This window comes from Lampris incognitus, chromosome 3, assembly GCF_029633865.1.
Source record: "Lampris incognitus isolate fLamInc1 chromosome 3, fLamInc1.hap2, whole genome shotgun sequence".
Lineage (NCBI taxonomy): Eukaryota > Metazoa > Chordata > Actinopteri > Lampriformes > Lampridae > Lampris > Lampris incognitus.
The window spans coordinates 100,061,801-100,081,165 of NC_079213.1; the positions used below are offsets into that span (position 1 = coordinate 100,061,801).

The window sequence follows — 19,365 nt, forward strand, 5'->3', positions numbered from 1 at the left end:
TGGGATAGGCTCCAGCATCCCCGCGACCCTGAGAGCAGGATAAGCGGTTTGGATAATGGATGGATATATACATTTAAATATATTTAAAATGAAGCTCTAAGGAAGTCAGCCGATACTGTTATTAGGTCGAGTTGACACACTTGACCTTATCCTTTTCTGTGTGTGGTGCACAGAGAGGTTTAAGGATCTGGCCTGAACCTGCAGAATGGTTCCGCATGGGCCACTTCCTGTTCACAAAGGCTACAGCTTTGGGCAAATGTCAAGCAAAAAAATCATATTTAGGCCTACACCAAGGACGAATAACTTTGAAAAAAGTTTCAGAGACTTGTTTTTTTCCCCCTCGTGCATTAGAAATTCAAATAAACTTGAGTTATTTCCCAGCTTCACGCTAGATGTGGACTTTGTCCATGTCCGCATGCTGAATGCATCAGTTATACATTGATTAATGGAAGAGCATTTGTCAAGTTGTGTGTCTGTGTGTGTCTGGTGGGTGGGGGTGGGGGGTTGTCCTGGGACTTAATCTCAGTTACCTCCAAAAACTCGGTCACAGGACAGTGGTCTCCAAAGTATTCCCCCTGATTATACCATTTTTGACAAGAGGAATGAAATGATTAGTGAAATCAGATGATGGCGTTTGCTTTGAAACAAACTACACACTCTTGAGCCTCAGTGGCACATTACTGGAGATTACTGGCATAATACTGTGATAATACTGTGTATCATTATACACAGTATTATCAGTATGTCAGCATTATTTTGCATTATTATTATTATTATTTAATTTTATTTATTATTTTTAATTCATTTTATCCATTATTTTTATTATTACATAAATTATTTGTTATTATTATTATTATTATTATTATTATTATTATTATTATTATACACAGTATGTGTGTAGGAGCACTCATACCACACTGCAAGTCAGTTTGGAAGAGCCCATTCTCGCTCCCAACTCGTCACATATGGACGCTTGTTGAGGACGACCTCTTCGTCACTGTTCAACGCTCGTGGCTGTCTCGTGTCTTTCTGACGCAAAAGATGAAAAGAAAAAGAAAAAGAAAAAAGGGGGGAGGGGTCATGGCGCCTACGGTGTCCCTCAGCGTCGTTCTGAACCTGGTTTTATAAAAAACCGGAGGATAGTGGTTGTACCTTAGTCCAAGTTAAACCCTGTGATCTGATTAAACACGGCCCAGGTAAACAGTTGCCTTTTTTGGCCAAGATAGAAAAAAAAAGAAACTATATAAGGTGGTGCGTTGGTACGGCTCGTCCCTTTCCACAGCTAGGAGAGATCTGACCTGACAGAGGATCGAGGTAAGACCAGTGGCGGCTGGCCAGTCAGAGGGCGCTGGGGCGCCGCCCCCTTCAAACAACAAGAGATGAAAATCTAATATACATGTTAAATGTAATTTAGTTGTATAATGCAAATAATTATGAAGTAAAAGTGTTTCTCAGTCTGTGAGCGCCTGTCAGCAGCCATTAGATATTGGTTCCAAATGGTGTTTGGTTGATTTCTGTCTGAGTACATATACTTCCTGGGTGAGGGGCGCCGGCCAAACCATACCGTATGTAAGCCCTCAGACTTGTGGCGAGCAGGTGACCTGAGGCTGCTGTCTGATTAGTTTCTTCTGAGTTTCCATGGGGCGCAGTTCTGTGCGCCCCAGACCCTCCCACTTTTGTTGGCAGCGAATTGGTATTGTGTTCATGTTTTTTTGTCTAATGTGATTGGACAATTCTCGTGGCTGTCAATCATGTTCACACCCACCACGACGCCTCATCTCGATCTCATCACGGATCAAAGGCTTTTATCACAAGCGTCCGGGTGGCGTAGCGGTCTATTCCGTTGCCTACCAACAGGGGGGTCGCCGGTTCACCGGATTTCAAGTTTCAACCTGATCTTTTATTTGAAGCCACATTTTGGGTTTCTTGACCGGGTGCACGTTTCTTGACTGTGATGACAGCTTGCCTAGTTGTGATAGCAGTCGCTTGGTTATTGCTCACATCGTCTCTTTTCCTCTCCTCCCCAGCTGCAACATGGTGCAGAGGGTAGCAGTAATTGGGGCGGGCCCCTCCGGTCTGACCAGCATGAAGGCTTGTCTGGAGGAGGGCCTGGAGCCCACCTGCTTTGAGAGCAGCGACGACATGGGCGGACTGTGGAAGTTCAAGGTAAGATCTTACTCCAGAGGCATCGGGAAAACACGGCCTAGTCCAGGGGTGGGACGATCCACAAATCTCACGGTTCCATACGTCTCACGATTCGGGGCTCATTTCGATTCAGTACGATGCAGTGGATGCCTTGGGAAGCAAGAGACAAAACACCATTGCAATCTCTATTTTTCAGTTATTTTAAGAATTAGGCCCAACATTTTAACATTATCAAGGCACGTATTCACACATAATGCAAGTGCAAAAGTTCTAACAACATTTTGTGCTGTCTTTTCTTGTTTTGTAAGAATTGTTTTACTGTAAAACTTCAGACGTTAAAAGCTACTTGAACGACTAAGGTGGTCATTTTTACCGTTTTGGATCTTCAAAGTAGAATCACTTTTTGGCGGGGGGGGGGGGATACAGCCCTGCCGCTCCCTGAATGCTTCTAAAATTGCATGTATTTGCATTAAAACTAGTTTTAGATCAATTGCACACAAAAAAGTCATGATAAGATCTACCTAAAACGACAATGAGCGGTCAAACTGACCGCGCGTAATTCGCGCGTCATCGTGCGCACATGTCACTATTTATGACGTGTGTTGTTCACATCATTTCCTTCGCAACGTTCAGTTTTTTTACGTCACGTTTTATAGGCCTTGTTACATTTGTTAGATTAGCAATATGTGTTTTCCGTTTTGTTTTTCAAGTAATATTTTCACTTTTTCAATTTTGCTGTTCATGTTCGACCATGTCTCTCTGAAGTTTGAATTGTTTAAAAATAGTATTGTAGTTGTTAAAATGTTAATTTTGGTGTCAGTCGTTTCCTAACAGACATACTAACATATGCAATGCATTAATATCTCAACTGGGTATTTATCTTGACAGAATATAGAGTTTGAAAACCTGGCGGTCATTTTGACCGCCCATGGGCGTTTTAGGTAGGAGTGAAATCTCGGTCGTTGTAGTGTTAATAACACATGATCTCGCGAAATGGGGAGCGCATCGAATCGTGAAGACCGTATCGAACGATTCGGAATTCGATCCAGTATCGTCCCGCCCCTGCGTTACATCTGTTTGAGCTCTAAACAATTACCGTTGCATTGGCTTATGAATCTTACCAGCATGCATGTATTTATCATCAAAAATGGTTTCCTCTACTGCTAAAATGGATTGGTTGTAGTGCTTGTGTGTTTTCGATTACATTCTTTCTTTAAAACGTTCCCAATTCAGGAGGTGTCAGAGACGGAAAGGGCCAGTATCTACCGTTCTCTCACCATCAACATCTCCAAGGAAATGATGTGCTACAGCGACTTCCCCATCCCCGCAGATTACCCCAATTACATGCACCACTCTAAAATCCTGACCTACTTCAGGATGTACGCAGAGCACTTCAAACTGCTACAGCATATCCGCTTCCAGGTAACAAAACAAAATCCACATAGCATCGTTGTCTGTTTTTTCGGGTTGCCCCCCCCCCCCCACCAGTGTAGTTATTTTTCTTCAAATCATTCCCTTTTTCTTTTCTTTTTTTTTGCGTTGCAGACAAGGGTGAAGAGTGTTAAGCAGAGGTCAGACTTTTCTCGCACTGGCCAGTGGGAGGTGGTGACTGAGAACTGCGAAGGACAGGAGGAGAGGCATGTCTTCGACGCAGTCATCAGCTGCTCGGGTCACTACACTTACCCTCACCTGCCGCTCAAAGACTTCCCAGGTAAACGCGCCGTTTACATACAGGGCCTCCTATGACTTTGCATTGGAATTTCAGTGCTCATCAACACATTTTCCTGCACCACGAATGTGTATTTTGCAGGAATTGAGAAATTCACGGGCAAGTACGTCCACAGCTGGGACTACAAGGGACCCGAAGACATGTATGGGAAAAGAGTGGTGGTCATCGGCATTGGTAACTCAGGGGGAGACATCGCTGTGGAGAGCAGCAGAGTAGCAGAGCAGGTTGGAAAGTTGTCTTTATTTTTTTTCCTTTTCTAGTGTATAGGTAATTGTAAAATAGTTTATTAATTTTTATTATTTTGAATCTGTTGTGTTTCTGTTTGTCGTCCCCTCTTCTTGGCCTTGGCAGGTCTGCTTGAGCACTCGCCGCGGTGCCTGGGTCATCCGTCAGGTGTCAGACAATGGTCTGCCGGTGGACATGAAGTACAACACACGTTTTGTTCACATCCTGTTCCAACTGCTGCCCATTAACTTTCTAAATTGGTTTGGTGAGAAGAAACTAAACGCCATGTATGACCACACCATGTATGCACTCAAGCCCAAACACAGGTAGGCTATGTTTGTACAATCTCTTAGCAGAACTTGGGATGCTGTTTTCTTGAAGCAGCCTTCATTACCTAATACTCCGAACACTACTACAGTTTCATAGGTCACAGGTGAAGAGTGCCGCTATCGCTGGAAATTTATAATCATAAATCCCATGGTTTCTTTTGTTCAACTGACACCTGTGGGGGATACTGGTAATTGCATTTGGTGTTTGATCACTCCATAACCCAGAGATCCATTTAAAGTAACAGATGCCACTGTTATTATGTCGACACTGAAGATGAAAACCTGATTGAACCCGGCTTTGACCTGCCTTATTTTTCTGAATTTTCCTGTTATGCTGAAAATGTAAGAGCTTATGCACCAAATCATTTTTTTCCCAGTAAAGTCCTACCTGACAATAACCATTAAAACAAGCAGCAACAAAAAGTGTTCAGGATTTGGATATTAGAGGATTAGCTGAGAGAAAGAAATCGAGATTTTGGGGCGTCACGGTCTATCCCGTTGCCTACCAACACGGGGATCGCTGGTTCGAATCCCCGTGTTACCCCCGACTAGGTCGGGCGTCCCTACAGACACAATTGGCTGTGTCTGCGAGTGGAAAGCCGGATGTGGGTATGTGTCCTGGTCGCTGCACTAGCGCCTCTTCTGGTCGGTCAGGGCGCCTGTTCGGGGGGGAGGGGTAACTGGGGGGAATCGTGTCATCCTCCCTTGCGCTACGTCCCACTGGCAAAACTCCTCACTGTCAGGTGAAAAAAAGTGGCTGGTGACTCCACATGTATCGGAAGAGGCGTGTGGTAGTCCGCAGCCCTCCCCGGATCGGCAGAGGGGGTGAAGCAGTGACCGGGACGGCTCGGAAGAGTGGGGTAATCGGCCAAGTACAATTGGGGAAACAAAGGGTGGGAAATCCTGAATAAACTGGAGATTGTTATAGAATTATGAAAAGAGGGTCCGCGGTGGTGTAGCGGTCTAAGCATCGGCTTTGTGTCCATGCAGTTGCCCACTGGGGACCAGGGGTTCGCGCCCCGGTCCTTTCAGATCCGACCATGAACGGACTCGATGAAGCGGTAATAATTGGCAACGCTGTCTTCGGGAGGGGGGCGGAGTCGGCTTGTGTTCGTCACATGAATGAGTCTCTGTCTGTGCCAGAAAAAGCAGTGGTTCGGCCTGGAGTCGCCTTGTCACGGAAGTGGCGAGGCGACTCCTTTGAGACTGCCGGCCGGAGAGATGCAGTTGGCGAACGCATGCAGTACGAGGGTGGGTGCTTGAACTAGAATAGGGAGCGGTTGGCCACTAAATTGGGAGAAAAAGGGAAAAATCAGAAATAAATTTAAGAAAAAAAAAAGAATTATGAAAAGGACATTCCTTCATATGTAGCTCTTCGCAATGACACTTTGCCTGCTAGAGTTTATTCCGTTGTATGTCTGAATCTGGGTTAATATGTGTGTCAGATTTGGATTTAGGAATATGACGGTATTCCCACCTTGGTTAGTATATTGAAAAAGTGATTAGCAGTTACACTGCTTTTGAGCTGCTGCACTCTGAGCTTTGTTTTTAATGAAAAGTTTGTAATGAATAAAATGCACTGAGAGCTAAGGTGCTATGCTATACCTTATGGTCTCTCTTACCAATCTAACAGGCTGTTCAGTCAGATTCCAGTCATTAATGATGACCTGCCTCTCAAGATTTTGTGCGGGTCTGTCATTATCAAGCCAAACGTGAAAGAGATCCGTGGCTCCACTGTAGTGTTTGATGATGGCAGTGTCGTGGAGAAGGTCAGAAGGCCCGTTTCATTCACTGATATGCATAGTCGGCATATGCATCAGACAGCTCACTTGAGCAAAATTTAAGTCCTGATACTTTATCGGTTGTAGGTAGATACACTTGTGTTTGCCACTGGATACAGCTACGACTTCCCCTTCCTTCCTGCTAATGTCTTGTACAAGTCTGGCCACCGCGTAGGTCTCTACAAGCATGTCTTCCCCCCCAACATGGAGCACCCCACCTTGGCTGTGGTGGGTTTCATCCATGCCCTGGGAGCTATCATGCCTCAGGCTGAGATGCAAGCTCGCTGGGTCACCCGTGTCTTCAAAGGTGAGGCTCATACTGTGCTATTTGCCCAAGTTTGCCTGTGGTTCGTAGATGCGGAGATTACTAGATTACTAACAAGGTCGGATAAAACAAAGCAAGTCGAGTCACATTCACCACAACTCTGTCTTCTGCTGTTCAGGGCTGAAGAAGCTGCCTTCCAACAAGGCCATGATAAAGGCAATTGAGAAGGATACCAAGGACATGGAGACAAGGTATGACTGTCTTTTTAGTGTTTGTTTGCCTCATTACCATTGCAGTGTTCTTCAGTGAAGCAATGCATCAGCTTAAATCATACAGCGATTAATGAAATGTCCTTCCGATAGCTACATCGTGTCCAAGCTGACACCCCTGCAGGTGGACTTTGTATCCTACATGGACAACATAGCTGGAGAGGTTGGTGTACGGCCAAGCCTTCCCTGGCTCTTCTTCACAGACTACTCGCTATTCAAGAAAGTGTTGTGGGGGCCCGTCACAGCCTACCAATACCGTTTGATGGGACCAGGAAAATGGGACGGGGCCCGCAGAGCAATCTTCACCCAGTTTGACCGCATGTACCAGGCCCTGAAAACAAGACCGGTCAGCAATAGATACCATTTGCCTTAAATACCTTTGCCTTTGACATCCAATCAGTGGCTAAATGTATAGCATATATGTGCAAATCTCAAGTTAATTGTAGAAAACATTGTTCTTGCCCGTGAGATTGTAAATTATATTTTATATTTGATTAAACTTTTTTTTCCCAAAACTGTTTTGCCAGTTGGCGGAGCCTGAGACTTCGATTGCTGGCCTGATGCTAAAGCTGAGCCTGGCTGTCATGGCTGGAGGAGCCGCCGTCTACTATGTCCATGTCCGCAACCCCTCCACCATCCCCACCTTACTGTCCAACCTCCGTCCACAGACAGCTTGAACATATAGGGGTCGAATGATGTGAAATGAGTTCTCACATGGAGATAACTTGGCTGTTGGCTTGTACACTTGTCATGCCAGTTTCTCTTGACTGTATCTCCAGGAGTCATTGCTACAACAGCATGCTTTATATCTTGATTTAGAGCCTCACTGGAGTCAGAAAAAACTTGTATGTAGTTTTATTCCCAGTCTTCCTCCAATTTAGGTTGTGGTTATAGAGATGACAACTGTTGCGACCACTGTCTGAGCTGTCCTGTCTATGAATTTGTACTATTTTAACTTGTCTGTCATACACTTTAGTTGAAAACTGTTCATTCCTCACTTGAGAAATTCTTAGAGCAGATGGTCTCCAGGGAGCTCTGTTGGGATATCTGTAAATATTGAATGATTTTAGTACCAAACTAAAATCAAGAAACCTACTTCATTACGCCATGTTTAACTTAAAGCAAATGTGTGGATGGACTGCTTTTCACATTTCTGTGTGAATAAAACATTTTAATTGTCATCCCCCACCTCCACTGTGTCCTAATGTGTTGAGATCGTAACGATGCATGGTTCGGCCTCCAAAGGAACATCTTTAAAACAGGATACATGAATAAAGAAAACCTCAGGTGGCTGATTTTGCCCTTGACTATCACAACACTGCCCCGCCTCCGTGTCTGGTCATACCGTCCTTGGTGTTTCCCCCCCAGACGCAGCTCCAGGCAGGCCGTAGTGGCCTATCAGATGCAGCAGACCAGGCTCCCCCAGCTGATCCAATGCCAGCTCCCCAGCCAGACACCCTCAACACACCTCACCTTGCACTCCACACGACGACACAGATGCAGACAAAAACACTGCACATTCGACGCTAGGCGAGGCCGCCGCCAGACCGCCTTGGTGTTTCCTGTCGGGCAGAGCCGTGGGCTAGCAGTTAGCTTAGCCTGCCCCGCTTCCGCGTCCTGTCAGACCGCCCTCGGTGTTTCCTCTTCGGGCCCACAGGAGGCAGCAGACCAAGCTCTCTCAGCCGATCCAGCCCCAGCTCTCCCAGCCAAGCGAAATCGACGATCAAAATAAAACTTCACACAATGACACAAACTTAGATGCAGACATAGACAAAGACACTGCATAATCAGCCATCTTCCCACCCATGTGTACATAGGTATATACTATGTGTACACAGGACATCAACGTGAAACACCACCTAAATCCTCTCGCATTTGAACGAGTTTGTTCCCTTGCACATAGACTCAGTCCAACTCTTAGCTAACTGGGTCTGTGGATGCATCTCTTCAAGCTGAACATTTTCATCCTCTGTGATCATGTTAAGATCCTGGAGAAATGATGCGTTTTGCCTTTCACAAAAAAAAATTGAAGAAAGAGGGCAGGACATAACTTCTGGTTTAACTGTGATAGATGAAGCTCTGGATGGGTCACAGAATCATTTGTGGGGGAAGACACGTTTACTTCTGTTTATCAGCCATTGTCTTGTGTAGCCAAACATCTCCAACAGTTCCAGCAGTTCTTCCCTTTGGTCAAAAGGTGTCTCTGTTTCTTCCCTTACGAGGATGGCCTGATTTACAAGTAAAAGATTAACCAAGACGAATCACCCTTGATCTCTTTTTGTTTTCTGTTTGCTATACTTAGTGACTGTTTTGCATTCAATAGTGTTGCAAAAGCATTTGGAGACGTGTCTGCGAATGAAGAGCACGCTGGGATGGTACTTGGGAATTGCAGGTTTTTCATTCACTTTAGAATGCCCTGCATTCTCAACATTACACTGAATACTGACATCTACCCCAGAAAACGGGATTTAATTCCTTCCCTTGAGCAATACCGGTTGTCGGCTTACTGAGTAATGTGCAGCTAACTGGTTCATGTGAAGTTGGAGGCTGTTCCACTTCAGAGACCACAACCGCACAGGTCTCAGAGCAACATTGGTGAGTGCAGTTGACTTCTATTTGCAACATAATCTGTCATCTTACACAAACGACGTTTGACAAAGTTCTGTTAGTTATTCTCCTTCAGTGTAGGTTATAATGTGGGAAATGGTTTACTCTCATGACTCGACTGTTTTTAAAAGATGCCACTCATTTATTAAGGTGACACCGTGCCGATTTTGACTCTCCCTGGTCAAGTGTACGGCGATGGTCCTCCGAGTGGCAGTGGTTGGGGCAGGGAGCTCAGGTCTGACCTGTATTAAGAGCTGTCTGGATGAGGGGCTGGAGCCGGTCTGCTTTGAGAGCAGTGACGACATCGGTGGTCTGTGGAGGTTCAAGGTGGGTGAGGGGCTCTGTTCTCTGGTGAACCAACAAAGTATTGGCATAGCACAGACCAGGTTTTACCATCGCCACCAGTATTCCTTTATGCTTTCTTTTTTCCCCCGGAGTTCCCCCCCCCCCTTTTCTCTCCAATTGTATCCGGCCAATTACCCCACTCTTCCGAGCCGTCCCGGTCGCTGCTCCACCCCTCTGCCAATCCGGGGAGGGCTGCAGACTACCACGTGTCTCCTCCGATACATGCGGAGTCGCCAGCAGCGTCTTTTCTCCTGACAGTGAGGAGTTTCGCCAGGGGGACGTAGCACGTGGGAGGCTCGTGCTATTCCCTCCAATCCCCCCTGAACAGACGCCCCGACCAACCATTGGAGGCGCAGGCGCTAGCGCAGCCACCAGAACACATACCTACATCCGGCTTCCCACCCGCAGACACGGCCAATTGTGCCTGTAGGGACGCCCGACCAAGCCGGAGGTAACACGGGGATTCGAACTGGCGATCCCCCGTGTTGATAGGCAACGGAATAAACCGCCACGCCATCCGAACGCCCCTTCCTTTATAGTGTCTTTTGGTGAAACGCTGAGGATCAACGCAGCATCAATTTTTTTTCAAGAAAATTGTTCTTATTCTAATGAGAAGATGCATATTTGATAAGTAATGGAAAGGGTGAGCAAGAAGAAATTTGAAATATTTTGGGTGCCCCGTGTATAGCAACGCATACAGTAACTTCCTATATTTCAGCTAAGGCAGGTGAACGCAACATCCCATCATCAGGTTAGGATTACATGATACTTGAAAATATCTCAATGTTATCCTGAGATCTTTGTGTGTGTGTGTGTGTGTGTGTGTGTGTGTGTGTGTGTGTGTGTGTGTGCTTGGTCCACAGGAGCTACCAGAGCCAGAACGTGCAAGCATTTACCGCTCCCTTGTGGTCAACACTTCCAAGGAGATGATGTGTTTCAGTGATTTCCCCATGCCTGCCCACTACCCAAACTACATGCACAACACCCTGCTCCTGCAGTATTTAAGGCTCTACGCGGAGCACTTTGATCTGCACAGACACATTCGTTTCCAGGTTGCTCCTCTTTTATCCTCCGCTCAAACATAAATGTATCTGGGTGATTCTTCGATTTGGGGCACTCTTGAAATTTTGGGGAAAAAAATCAATTTCTTTACAATCTGTTTTTTTTTTTCCTTCTCCAAAAGGAAAAAAAGCCACGCTTCCGCCACGACTGGTCACGCGCCTCTGGCACTTCTCGTTTCCATGGCAACCGCATTGTTGTTGTTTGAAAAAACGTTATCGCTCTAAAATGTTGGGTGTGATGGTAATGACAGCTGTATGAGGGACAGCCATATTTAACTATAAAAATGTGCAAATTGCACACACACAAACCATATGAATTTGAAATATGTCTTATTAAATTATTATGAGAAAACGCAAAGTAAAACTTTTAATGAATTTAACCATTTTTATTACTTTATTATAAAGGGGGACTTAACAAGTCTGGGTTGGGGACAAGCCCAAAACAATGAAATTCTGGCACATTTACATTTTCAACATACTGCAAAAGTATTAAAATGTCGACATTGAGACACAAATCTTTTTTTCATTGTTAATACAACCTAACTCTAACAAATACAATATTTGTTGTTTTTTGTTGATGTTTGTTTTTTTTTTTTTTTTTTTGGTTGTTGTTTTTTTTCAAAAAAAATTTTTTTTCTTGAAACTCTACCCTGGGGGCAGAAAAACTCCCTTAATTGAAGAATCAACCATTTACATCAGTCTATGACTGTGTGCATGCGTGCGTGTATGGAAACACGTGTGTGTTTCAGGACACAGTGGTGAGCGTGGAGCAAAGGCCAGACTTTTCTCTGTCGGGTCAGTGGGGAGTGGTGACCAGGAACAGAGATGGAGAGGAAGAGACGCATGTCTTTGATGGGGTCCTGGTGTGTTCAGGCCACTACACCCAGCCAATACTACCCCTGGGAAATTTCGCCGGTCAGTACACACATGTTCGCAAAATTCAGATGCTTTCCAAACACACCTCTCCCACATACGCTGTAATTTTTCCGTCAGATTTTTACGAAGTGTGTTAGGCAGCAGTCTTACACCATATCCTTTGAGCCGACTCCCCTCGTCCTCTGAGCTTTAGTTCCATCTGTTTTTCTCTAGGCCACGAAACATTTCCAGGCAGGTGCTACCACAGCTGGGAACACAAAGATGCGGATGCCTTGAGGGGAAAGAGGGTGGTGGTGGTTGGCATTGGCAATTCTGGAGGAGACATTGCGGTTGAGATTAGTAGATCTGCAGAGAAGGTGAAAAACAAAACAAAAATGCAGAGGAGACTCTGAGGCCTCCAAGAAAATACAGCTAGATGTTAATTACCAGCCTTTAATTATGCCGTTCATCTCTTCATTCCATCATCTTTTCTCTGATTATAAGATGCCGTTTGAATTTGCTATAAGTTGAATTCTGTCGTTATATGGTCAGTACCAAGTTTTCAAAACTTTATCATTATTTTTATCCATGCTGACGACAGTACCAATGGAGATGCTTCAGCATAGTTGCTTTAATCCACTAGAAATATTTGTATACCAGGAAAGTTGATAAAATAACATTTTACCGCTGTTGCCTACTTAGACTGACACAACAATTGCCAAGTGTCTCTCCTCCTCAAACTCATAGTTATTCTCTGTGTCAGACATTCCTCAGCACACGTAAAGGCGCCTGGGTGATTGGCAGGATGTCCACCAATGGTCTTCCCCTCGATATGACAGCCATCACCAGAATAAACCAAGTCCTAGCCCTCCTTTTACCCAAGGCTCTGACCAACTGGATAGCAGAGAGGGTTTTGAACCACAGATATGATCACAGATTGTATGGCCTGATGTCCATTTACAGGTGACTATTGCAGCTCTGTTAGACACATATCCATCCATGTGTGATATTCAAAGCACTGTCTGGATGACTCAGCTGCAAGTGCACGGCTGTCAACAGCCAAAGTCTAACAGCTTGTTTATCCCTGCTGCTCTGCTGTCTATCTCTACTTATCATCAACTTATTTTGGTTAAGTTTCACAGTGTTGGTTATGATATTGTCTTTATGCATGCTCAATAATCCAGGTAAGAAAATCAAAGAAAGTTGAATCAGTTCATCTGGATACAACGTTTATTAGTTATGATTTCACTCAATGGCTTAGCTGTGGAGTTTCGGAGACACAGGACCAAGGCTGGACAACGCTTACGGCATCTTATGGTGCAACAGCATCTTATGGCACAACGAAACAAGAGTCTTAAATCTGTCCTTTCACCTATTAAAGAAAAAACCAAAAACAAAACAAAACAAAACAAAACAAACATTGTGCTAGATGGTATACCAGGTAGTAGCTCAGCAATGTGATTGACCATTGATAATATTTGACATTTTGGGTTTCCTTGGGTATATTTGACTTCAGGGTGTGTTTCAATCATTGGGTTATCACATTGCTCAGCCCCCCTGGGAAAGTCTACTCTAGGGTGCTGGAAAGGAGGCTCCAACCGATTGTCGAACCTCAGATTCAGGAGAAACGATGCGGATTCTGTCCTGGCCGTGGAACAACGGACCAACTCTTTACCCTTGCGGAAGTGCTGAAGGAGGCATGGGAGTTTGACCAGCCAGTCTACATGTGTTTTGTGGACTTGGAGGCTTACGACCATGTACCCCGGGGCACTCTGTGAGGGGTACTGCGGGAGTATGGGGTACCGGGGCAGTTGCTACAAGCCTTCCGCTCCTTGTATAACCAAAGTGAGAGCTGTGTCCGCATTCTCGGCACAAAGTCAAACACGTTTTCTGTGGGTGTCGGACACCGCCAAGGTTGTCCCTTGTCTCCGATTCTGTTTGTGATATTCATGGACAAGATCTCAAGGCGAAGCCAAGGTGAGGAGTGTGTCCGTTTTGGGAACCTCAGAATTGCATCTCTGCTCTTCGCAGATGACGTGGTTTTATTGGCTCCATCAGAACGTGACCTCCAGCGCACACTGGGGTGGTTTGCAGCTGAGTGTGAGATGGCCAGGATGAGAGTCAGCACCTCCAAGTGGTGGAGTGCTCCTCCGGGTTGGGGATGAGTTGTTGCATCAGGTGAAGGAGTTCAAGTATCTCGGGGTCTTGTTCACAATTAAGGGTAGGATGCAACAGGAGATTGACAGACGGATCGGTGCAGCATCAGCAGTAATGTGGACGTTGTACCGGACCGTTGTGGCAAGGAGGGAGCTGAGCCGGAAGGCCAAGCTCTCAATTTACCAGTCAATCTTCGTTCCAACCCTCACCTATGGTCATGAGCTTGTGGCAGTGACCGAAAGGGTGAGATCGTGGATACAAGCGGCTGAAATGAATTTCCTCCGTAGGATGTCTGGGCTCAGCCTTAGAGATAGGGTTAGGAGCTCGGACATCCAGAGGGAGCTTGGAGTAGAGCCGCTGCTCCTTCGCGTCAAAAGGAGGCAGTTGTGGTAGGTTCAGGCATCTGATTAGGAGGCCTCCTGGGCACCTTCCTTTGGAGGTTTTCCGGGCACGTCCAACTGGGAGGAGGTCCCGGGGTAGACCAAGAACTCGCTGGAGTCCTATCTGGCCTGGGAACATGTCCAATCTGGCCTGGGAATGCCTTGGGATCCCCCAGGAGGAGCTAGAGGGTGTTGCTGGGGAGAGCAACGTCTGGAGTGCCCTACTTAGCTTGCTGCTACCACGACCCGATCCCGGGGAAGCAGCTGATGATGAGATGAGATGAGAGATGAGATGAGATTTGGGGTATCCTTTTATCTTGCACCTTTTTCCAAATGTGTGGTTTAGATAATCGGGCTAAATTGGACTTGGTTAAACATGTCTGACACTTGTGTTCCCATGCCCTATAAAACGCAGTTGTACAGTGTTCAGCGATGGTCCCGTGTCCAAAATCTCCAAGATGAAGCCAGTGAGGAAAATATCTTAACCAATATTCACAATGGCAAAAGCTATGAAAAAAAGTCCTTTAGTGCTTGCACATAAAATATAAAAGCAAATAATTTTTGCCATAATTTACATATTCAAAGGTTAAATTCATGTTGAACTCATTCCATATATGCAGCGATCTCAGTTCCTCTGCTAGACTAGTCATAGACCACTAGACATATAGACCACTAGACATAGACCACTAGAAAAAAAATCTAAAATGTGTTATTAATGCTAAGGGCCACAGTTACATTACATTACAGTCATTTAGCCGACACTTTTATCCAAAGCGACTTACAATAAGTGCATTTAACGTAGGAAATCAGGAGAACTACTAGTCATCGGAGGTCATAAGGTCATCTAAACAAGCATCTAAGAGCAAAACCAGTGCTAAAGTAAAAGTGCAAAAAGTACAAAAAGTGCTAAGAACAAATAACAGGGTAGTAGTTCTTAAAGAGGTGAGTTTTCAACCTGCGCCGAAAGATGGGCAGCGACTCCGCTGTCCTGACATCAGTGGGGAGTTCATTCCACCACTGTGGGACCAGGACAGAAAAGAGCCGTGACCGGGTCGATTGGCAGCAAGGGCCTTTGAGCGACGGGGCAACCAGGCGTCCCGAGGCAGCAGAGCGAAGTGGTCGGGCGGGGGTGTAGGGCTTGACTGGTTGGGGACCAGGAGGTTGTTCTGGTGGAGGTACAAAGAAAGTTGGTTAAAGACAGCACGTTCGAAGCTTTTGGATAGAATGGGTAGAAGGGAAACCGGTCTGTAATTTTGACGTCAGAGGGGTTAAGTGATGGTTTCTTGAGAAGGGGGGTGACTCTAGAAGTCTTGAAGGCAGATGGAAAGCATCCTGCCTGGAGGGAGGTGTTGATGAGGTGGGTTAGACAGGGAAGGAGTTCAGGTGCTATAAACTGAAGAAGCTCTCTCTTAGTGCAAGGCTCCTCCCAGTTTCAGGTCATGTGTCCTGTCCCTGCCAGCATGATAGGCGATTGGGTTGACAATTAAACTAATTCAAAAGGGTGATTTTGTATTGAACAAGATATATTTTTACAATACCAATATTTTAACCAGCTTCTTCTTCTTCTTCTTCTTCATATTGCCTCTCTCACTAAGATTCTTGGACCAAAAACCTCTGATAAATGATGACCTCCCTGGTCGAATTCTTCAGGGGGCATTAGTGATGAAGACTAACCTACATGAATTCCAGGGCTCTCGGGTTGTGTTTGAGGATGGTACAGTCGAGGATAATATTGATGCTATAGTCTTCTGTACGGGCTATAAGAGCAGCTTTCCATTCCTGCCCCGATGTTTTTCTAATGGGCCTGGTGGAGAGGTGACCTTGTACAAGTAAGTACACTGGTAGGATGGACAATTTTGTCTGGTATAGGTATTACATTTAGGGATACTGCAACCTAGGATGTATAGCAAGTGAACGAGGCAATTGCATCTTCAGACAAATTGCATTGTAATAGCAGTAATTCAGTATTCTAATGACATTCAGTGACTTTTAATGAATTTTAACGACTATATTGACATAATTTCCAATCACACAATTAAATAATTTATTTCCAAATGTTCTCAAATTTTAGGCAATTGTTTCCTCCTTCTCTTGAGCGCCCCACACTGGCTATCATGGGTCTGATCCAGGCCAAAGGACCAATTATGCCCATAGTGGAAATGCAGGCCCGATGGGCCGTTAAGGTCATTGCCGGTAACCACACCTGAGCTTAACTCTCTCTCTCTCGCGCGCTCTGTCTCGCTCTGTCTCTCTCTCACTCACACACACACACACACACACACACACACACACACACACACACACACACACACACACACACACACACACACACACACACACACACATACACACCCACACACACACACAAACATACGCTCATATATGGCCTGGCAGTCTGTCCAGGGTGTCTCCCCGCCTGCCGCCCAATGACTGCTGGGATAGGCTCCAGCACCCCGCGACCCTGAGAGCAGGATAAGTGGTTTGGATAATGGATGGATGGATGGATATACAAACACCTAAACATCTAGTGTCTTTATTTCTGTAAGGTTCAAGCCATCTTCCACTCAAGGAGACAATGCTCACCATCATTGAGTCTGAGAGGAAGGAAAATATGAAAAGGTAGCTAACATCTAGCAGGTGATGTTATATTATTGGTGGATACCTCCCAGGTGTGTTCTGCTGATGCTATGATGCCAAGATTTTGCCTTGATCTGAAATTTGGGTTCGATTTAGGTCATATGTGGTTTTGATAAGGGCTTATTAACAAATTCAGCCCTCTTTCTTGATTTTTCAGCTACCCCTGCCCAAAACAGGCAGCACTCCAGGTGGACTACATTCCCTATCTGGATTTCATGGCTGAGGAGGTCAGTGGAGTTTTTGCTTGTTCTTAGAAAAATGTGATGAAATGGGAATGGTAAAGGCACCATCACTATGATAAATTTCCAATCTCAGATAGGGGTTCGACCAAACATCCTGACCTTACTGTTGAGAGATCCTCTGCTGGGGCTGAAGGTGTTCCTGGGTCCATGTACCCCGTACCAGTACCGCCTGACTGGACCAGAACAGTGGACTGGAGCCCGTCAGGCCATCCTAACTCAATGGGAGCGGGTGGTTCAGCCTTTTAAGACCAGAGTGATACCAGAACCGAGGACCAGGCCGACTTCTCTCCTCTCCCAATGGCTACTCGCAGTGTCTACAGGAATTGTGATTGTAGCTGTATTACTGTCTCAGAATAGACTCAGCACTGGGCTGCACATCCCGGCCGAGCTACTGGACAGGTTGAGCACTCTGTGGAGGGATGTGTGGTAGACACCAATCCTAATACCATTATGTGAGCTAAGATAAAACCCAATCACATGCCAAATCACTCCCCACCAATGCCAAAAGTATGGTAGATTTGACCCCAGTCCCCCTTAAAAGTGGTTAAGTGGGTAAAGGAATTGGATGGCTACATTGAAGTGAAATTCAAATTTAATGGTTATGCACTATAAGCTGACCTGAGCACATTTTTTTTTGTAAAAATCACATGCACGGGGCTATATGAAAGTCAAAGGTAATTTAATTCAATTGATATGTACAACAGTAAGAGGGGCCTAATAGTACAGCGGTACTCTGAGGCCCCTCTTACCCCCTCGTCGTTCCCTCTTCACATAGATGGCCTCTTTGACTCAGCGTACAGAGTATATCTGTCACCATTTTACAACACTGTGATTGCAAACATTCCCAAATCCTCTGTGATTAGTACACATGGCCATTGAAACTCTAGTTAATGGTCACACCCATATTTGCATATGAAACTGATTGTTGGTTTCAGTCGTTATGCAACTGTATTATTTACAAGTGTGGGGATATCTGCAGTCAGTTTACACTGAATAGGTCACTTAGATGAGTGATGAAACGTATCTGTCAATAAACTTTGGTTCCAGATGAACTGATTCAACTTTCTTTGATATAACATACAGTGTTTTATGTTTTTAGTAATTAATATGTAAGCCTATCTACTACTATTATTATTACTACTACTACTACTACTACCTTTGGTTGCTCCCATTAGGGGGCGCCACAGCGGATCATCCATTTTCATTTCTTCCTATCCTCTGCATCTTCCTCTGTCACACCAGCCACCTGCATGTCCTCCCTCACCACATCCATAAACCTCCTCTTTGGTCTTCCTCTTCTCCTTTTCCCTGGCAGCTCCATATTCAGCATCCTTCTCCCAATATACCCAGCATCTCTCCTCCACACATGTCCAAGCCATCTCAATCTTGCCTCTATTGCTTTGTCTCCAAAGCATCCAACCTGAGCGGTCCCTCTAATATACTCGTTCCTAATCCTGTCCTTCTTCATCACTCCCAGTGAAAATCTTAGCATCTTCAACTCTGCCACCTCCAGCTCTGCCTCCTGTCTTTTCGTCAGTGCCACTGTCTCCAAACCATATAACATAGCTGGTCTCACAACCATCTTGTAAACCTTCCCTTTAACTCTTGCTGGTACCCTTCTGTCACAAATCACTCCTGATACTCTTCTCCACCCACTCCACTCTGCCTGCACTCTCTTCTTCACCTTTCTTCACCTTCCCGTTACTTTGAACAGTTGACCCCAAGTATTTAAACTCATCCACCTTCTACTGCTTGCATCCTCACCATTCCACTGTCCTCCCTCTCATTCACGCATATGTAATCTGTCTTGCTCCTACTGACTTTCATTCCTCTTCTCTCCAGTGCATACCTCCACCTCTCCAGGCTCTCCTCAACCTGCACTCTACTCTCGCTACAAATCATAAATGTCATCCGTGAACATCATAGTCCACGGAGACTCCTGCCTGATCTCATCCGTCAACCTGTCCATCACAAACAAGAAAGGGCTCTGAGCCGATCCTTGATGTAATCTCACCTCCACCTTGAACCCATCTGTTATTCCAACCGCACACCTCACTGCTGTCACACTTCCTTCATGCATATCCTGCACCAATCCTACACACTTCTCTACAACTCCCAACTTCCTCATACAATACCACACCTCCTCTCTCAGCACGGTCATATGCTTTCTCTAAATCCACAAAGACACAATGTAACTCCTTCTGGCCTTCTGGCCTTCTCTGTACTCTATACCCACCTGACCACCATATGGACACAAGACCCCCACATGGAGTGAGGTGGAGAGGATGGTAAAGCAGGCAAGATAGACGTCAGCTCCTGGGCCCAATGGTATTCAGTA

The 19,365-nt window shown here is 45.5% G+C and overlaps 2 protein-coding genes across 4 annotated transcripts; both read left to right on the forward strand.

Moving 5' to 3' along the window:
- Window positions 1-1,181: 1,181 nt before the first annotated feature.
- LOC130109063 (flavin-containing monooxygenase 5-like) lies at window positions 1,182-7,924 on the forward strand. Of its 2 annotated transcripts, XM_056275781.1 has the most exons (11): window positions 1,182-1,314; window positions 2,028-2,166; window positions 3,379-3,567; window positions 3,691-3,856; window positions 3,956-4,098; window positions 4,226-4,425; window positions 6,062-6,197; window positions 6,297-6,516; window positions 6,653-6,725; window positions 6,837-7,089; window positions 7,271-7,924. In XM_056275781.1, the coding sequence occupies exons 2-11, from the start codon at window positions 2,035-2,037 to the stop codon at window positions 7,418-7,420; spliced, it is 1,662 nt and encodes a 553-aa protein (XP_056131756.1). In that variant the 5' UTR covers window positions 1,182-1,314; window positions 2,028-2,034; the 3' UTR covers window positions 7,421-7,924. The 2 variants fall into 2 exon arrangements, with proteins under 2 accessions (XP_056131756.1, XP_056131757.1); XM_056275782.1 differs by lacking the exons at window positions 6,062-6,197; window positions 6,653-6,725; window positions 6,837-7,089; window positions 7,271-7,924 and having other exon boundaries at window positions 6,297-6,431.
- Window positions 7,925-9,090: 1,166 nt separating this feature from the next.
- Window positions 9,091-18,079, forward strand: LOC130109062 (flavin-containing monooxygenase 5-like). Of its 2 annotated transcripts, none has more exons than XM_056275778.1 (11): window positions 9,091-9,338; window positions 9,501-9,677; window positions 10,559-10,747; window positions 11,506-11,671; window positions 11,846-11,988; window positions 12,375-12,574; window positions 15,744-15,977; window positions 16,220-16,341; window positions 16,695-16,767; window positions 16,943-17,012; window positions 17,101-18,079. In XM_056275778.1, exons 2-11 carry the CDS (start codon window positions 9,546-9,548, stop codon window positions 17,455-17,457), a joined length of 1,686 nt encoding a protein of 561 aa, XP_056131753.1. In that variant the 5' UTR covers window positions 9,091-9,338; window positions 9,501-9,545; the 3' UTR covers window positions 17,458-18,079. The 2 variants fall into 2 exon arrangements, with proteins under 2 accessions (XP_056131753.1, XP_056131754.1); XM_056275779.1 differs by having other exon boundaries at window positions 9,537-9,677.
- Window positions 18,080-19,365: the final 1,286 nt, after the last annotated feature.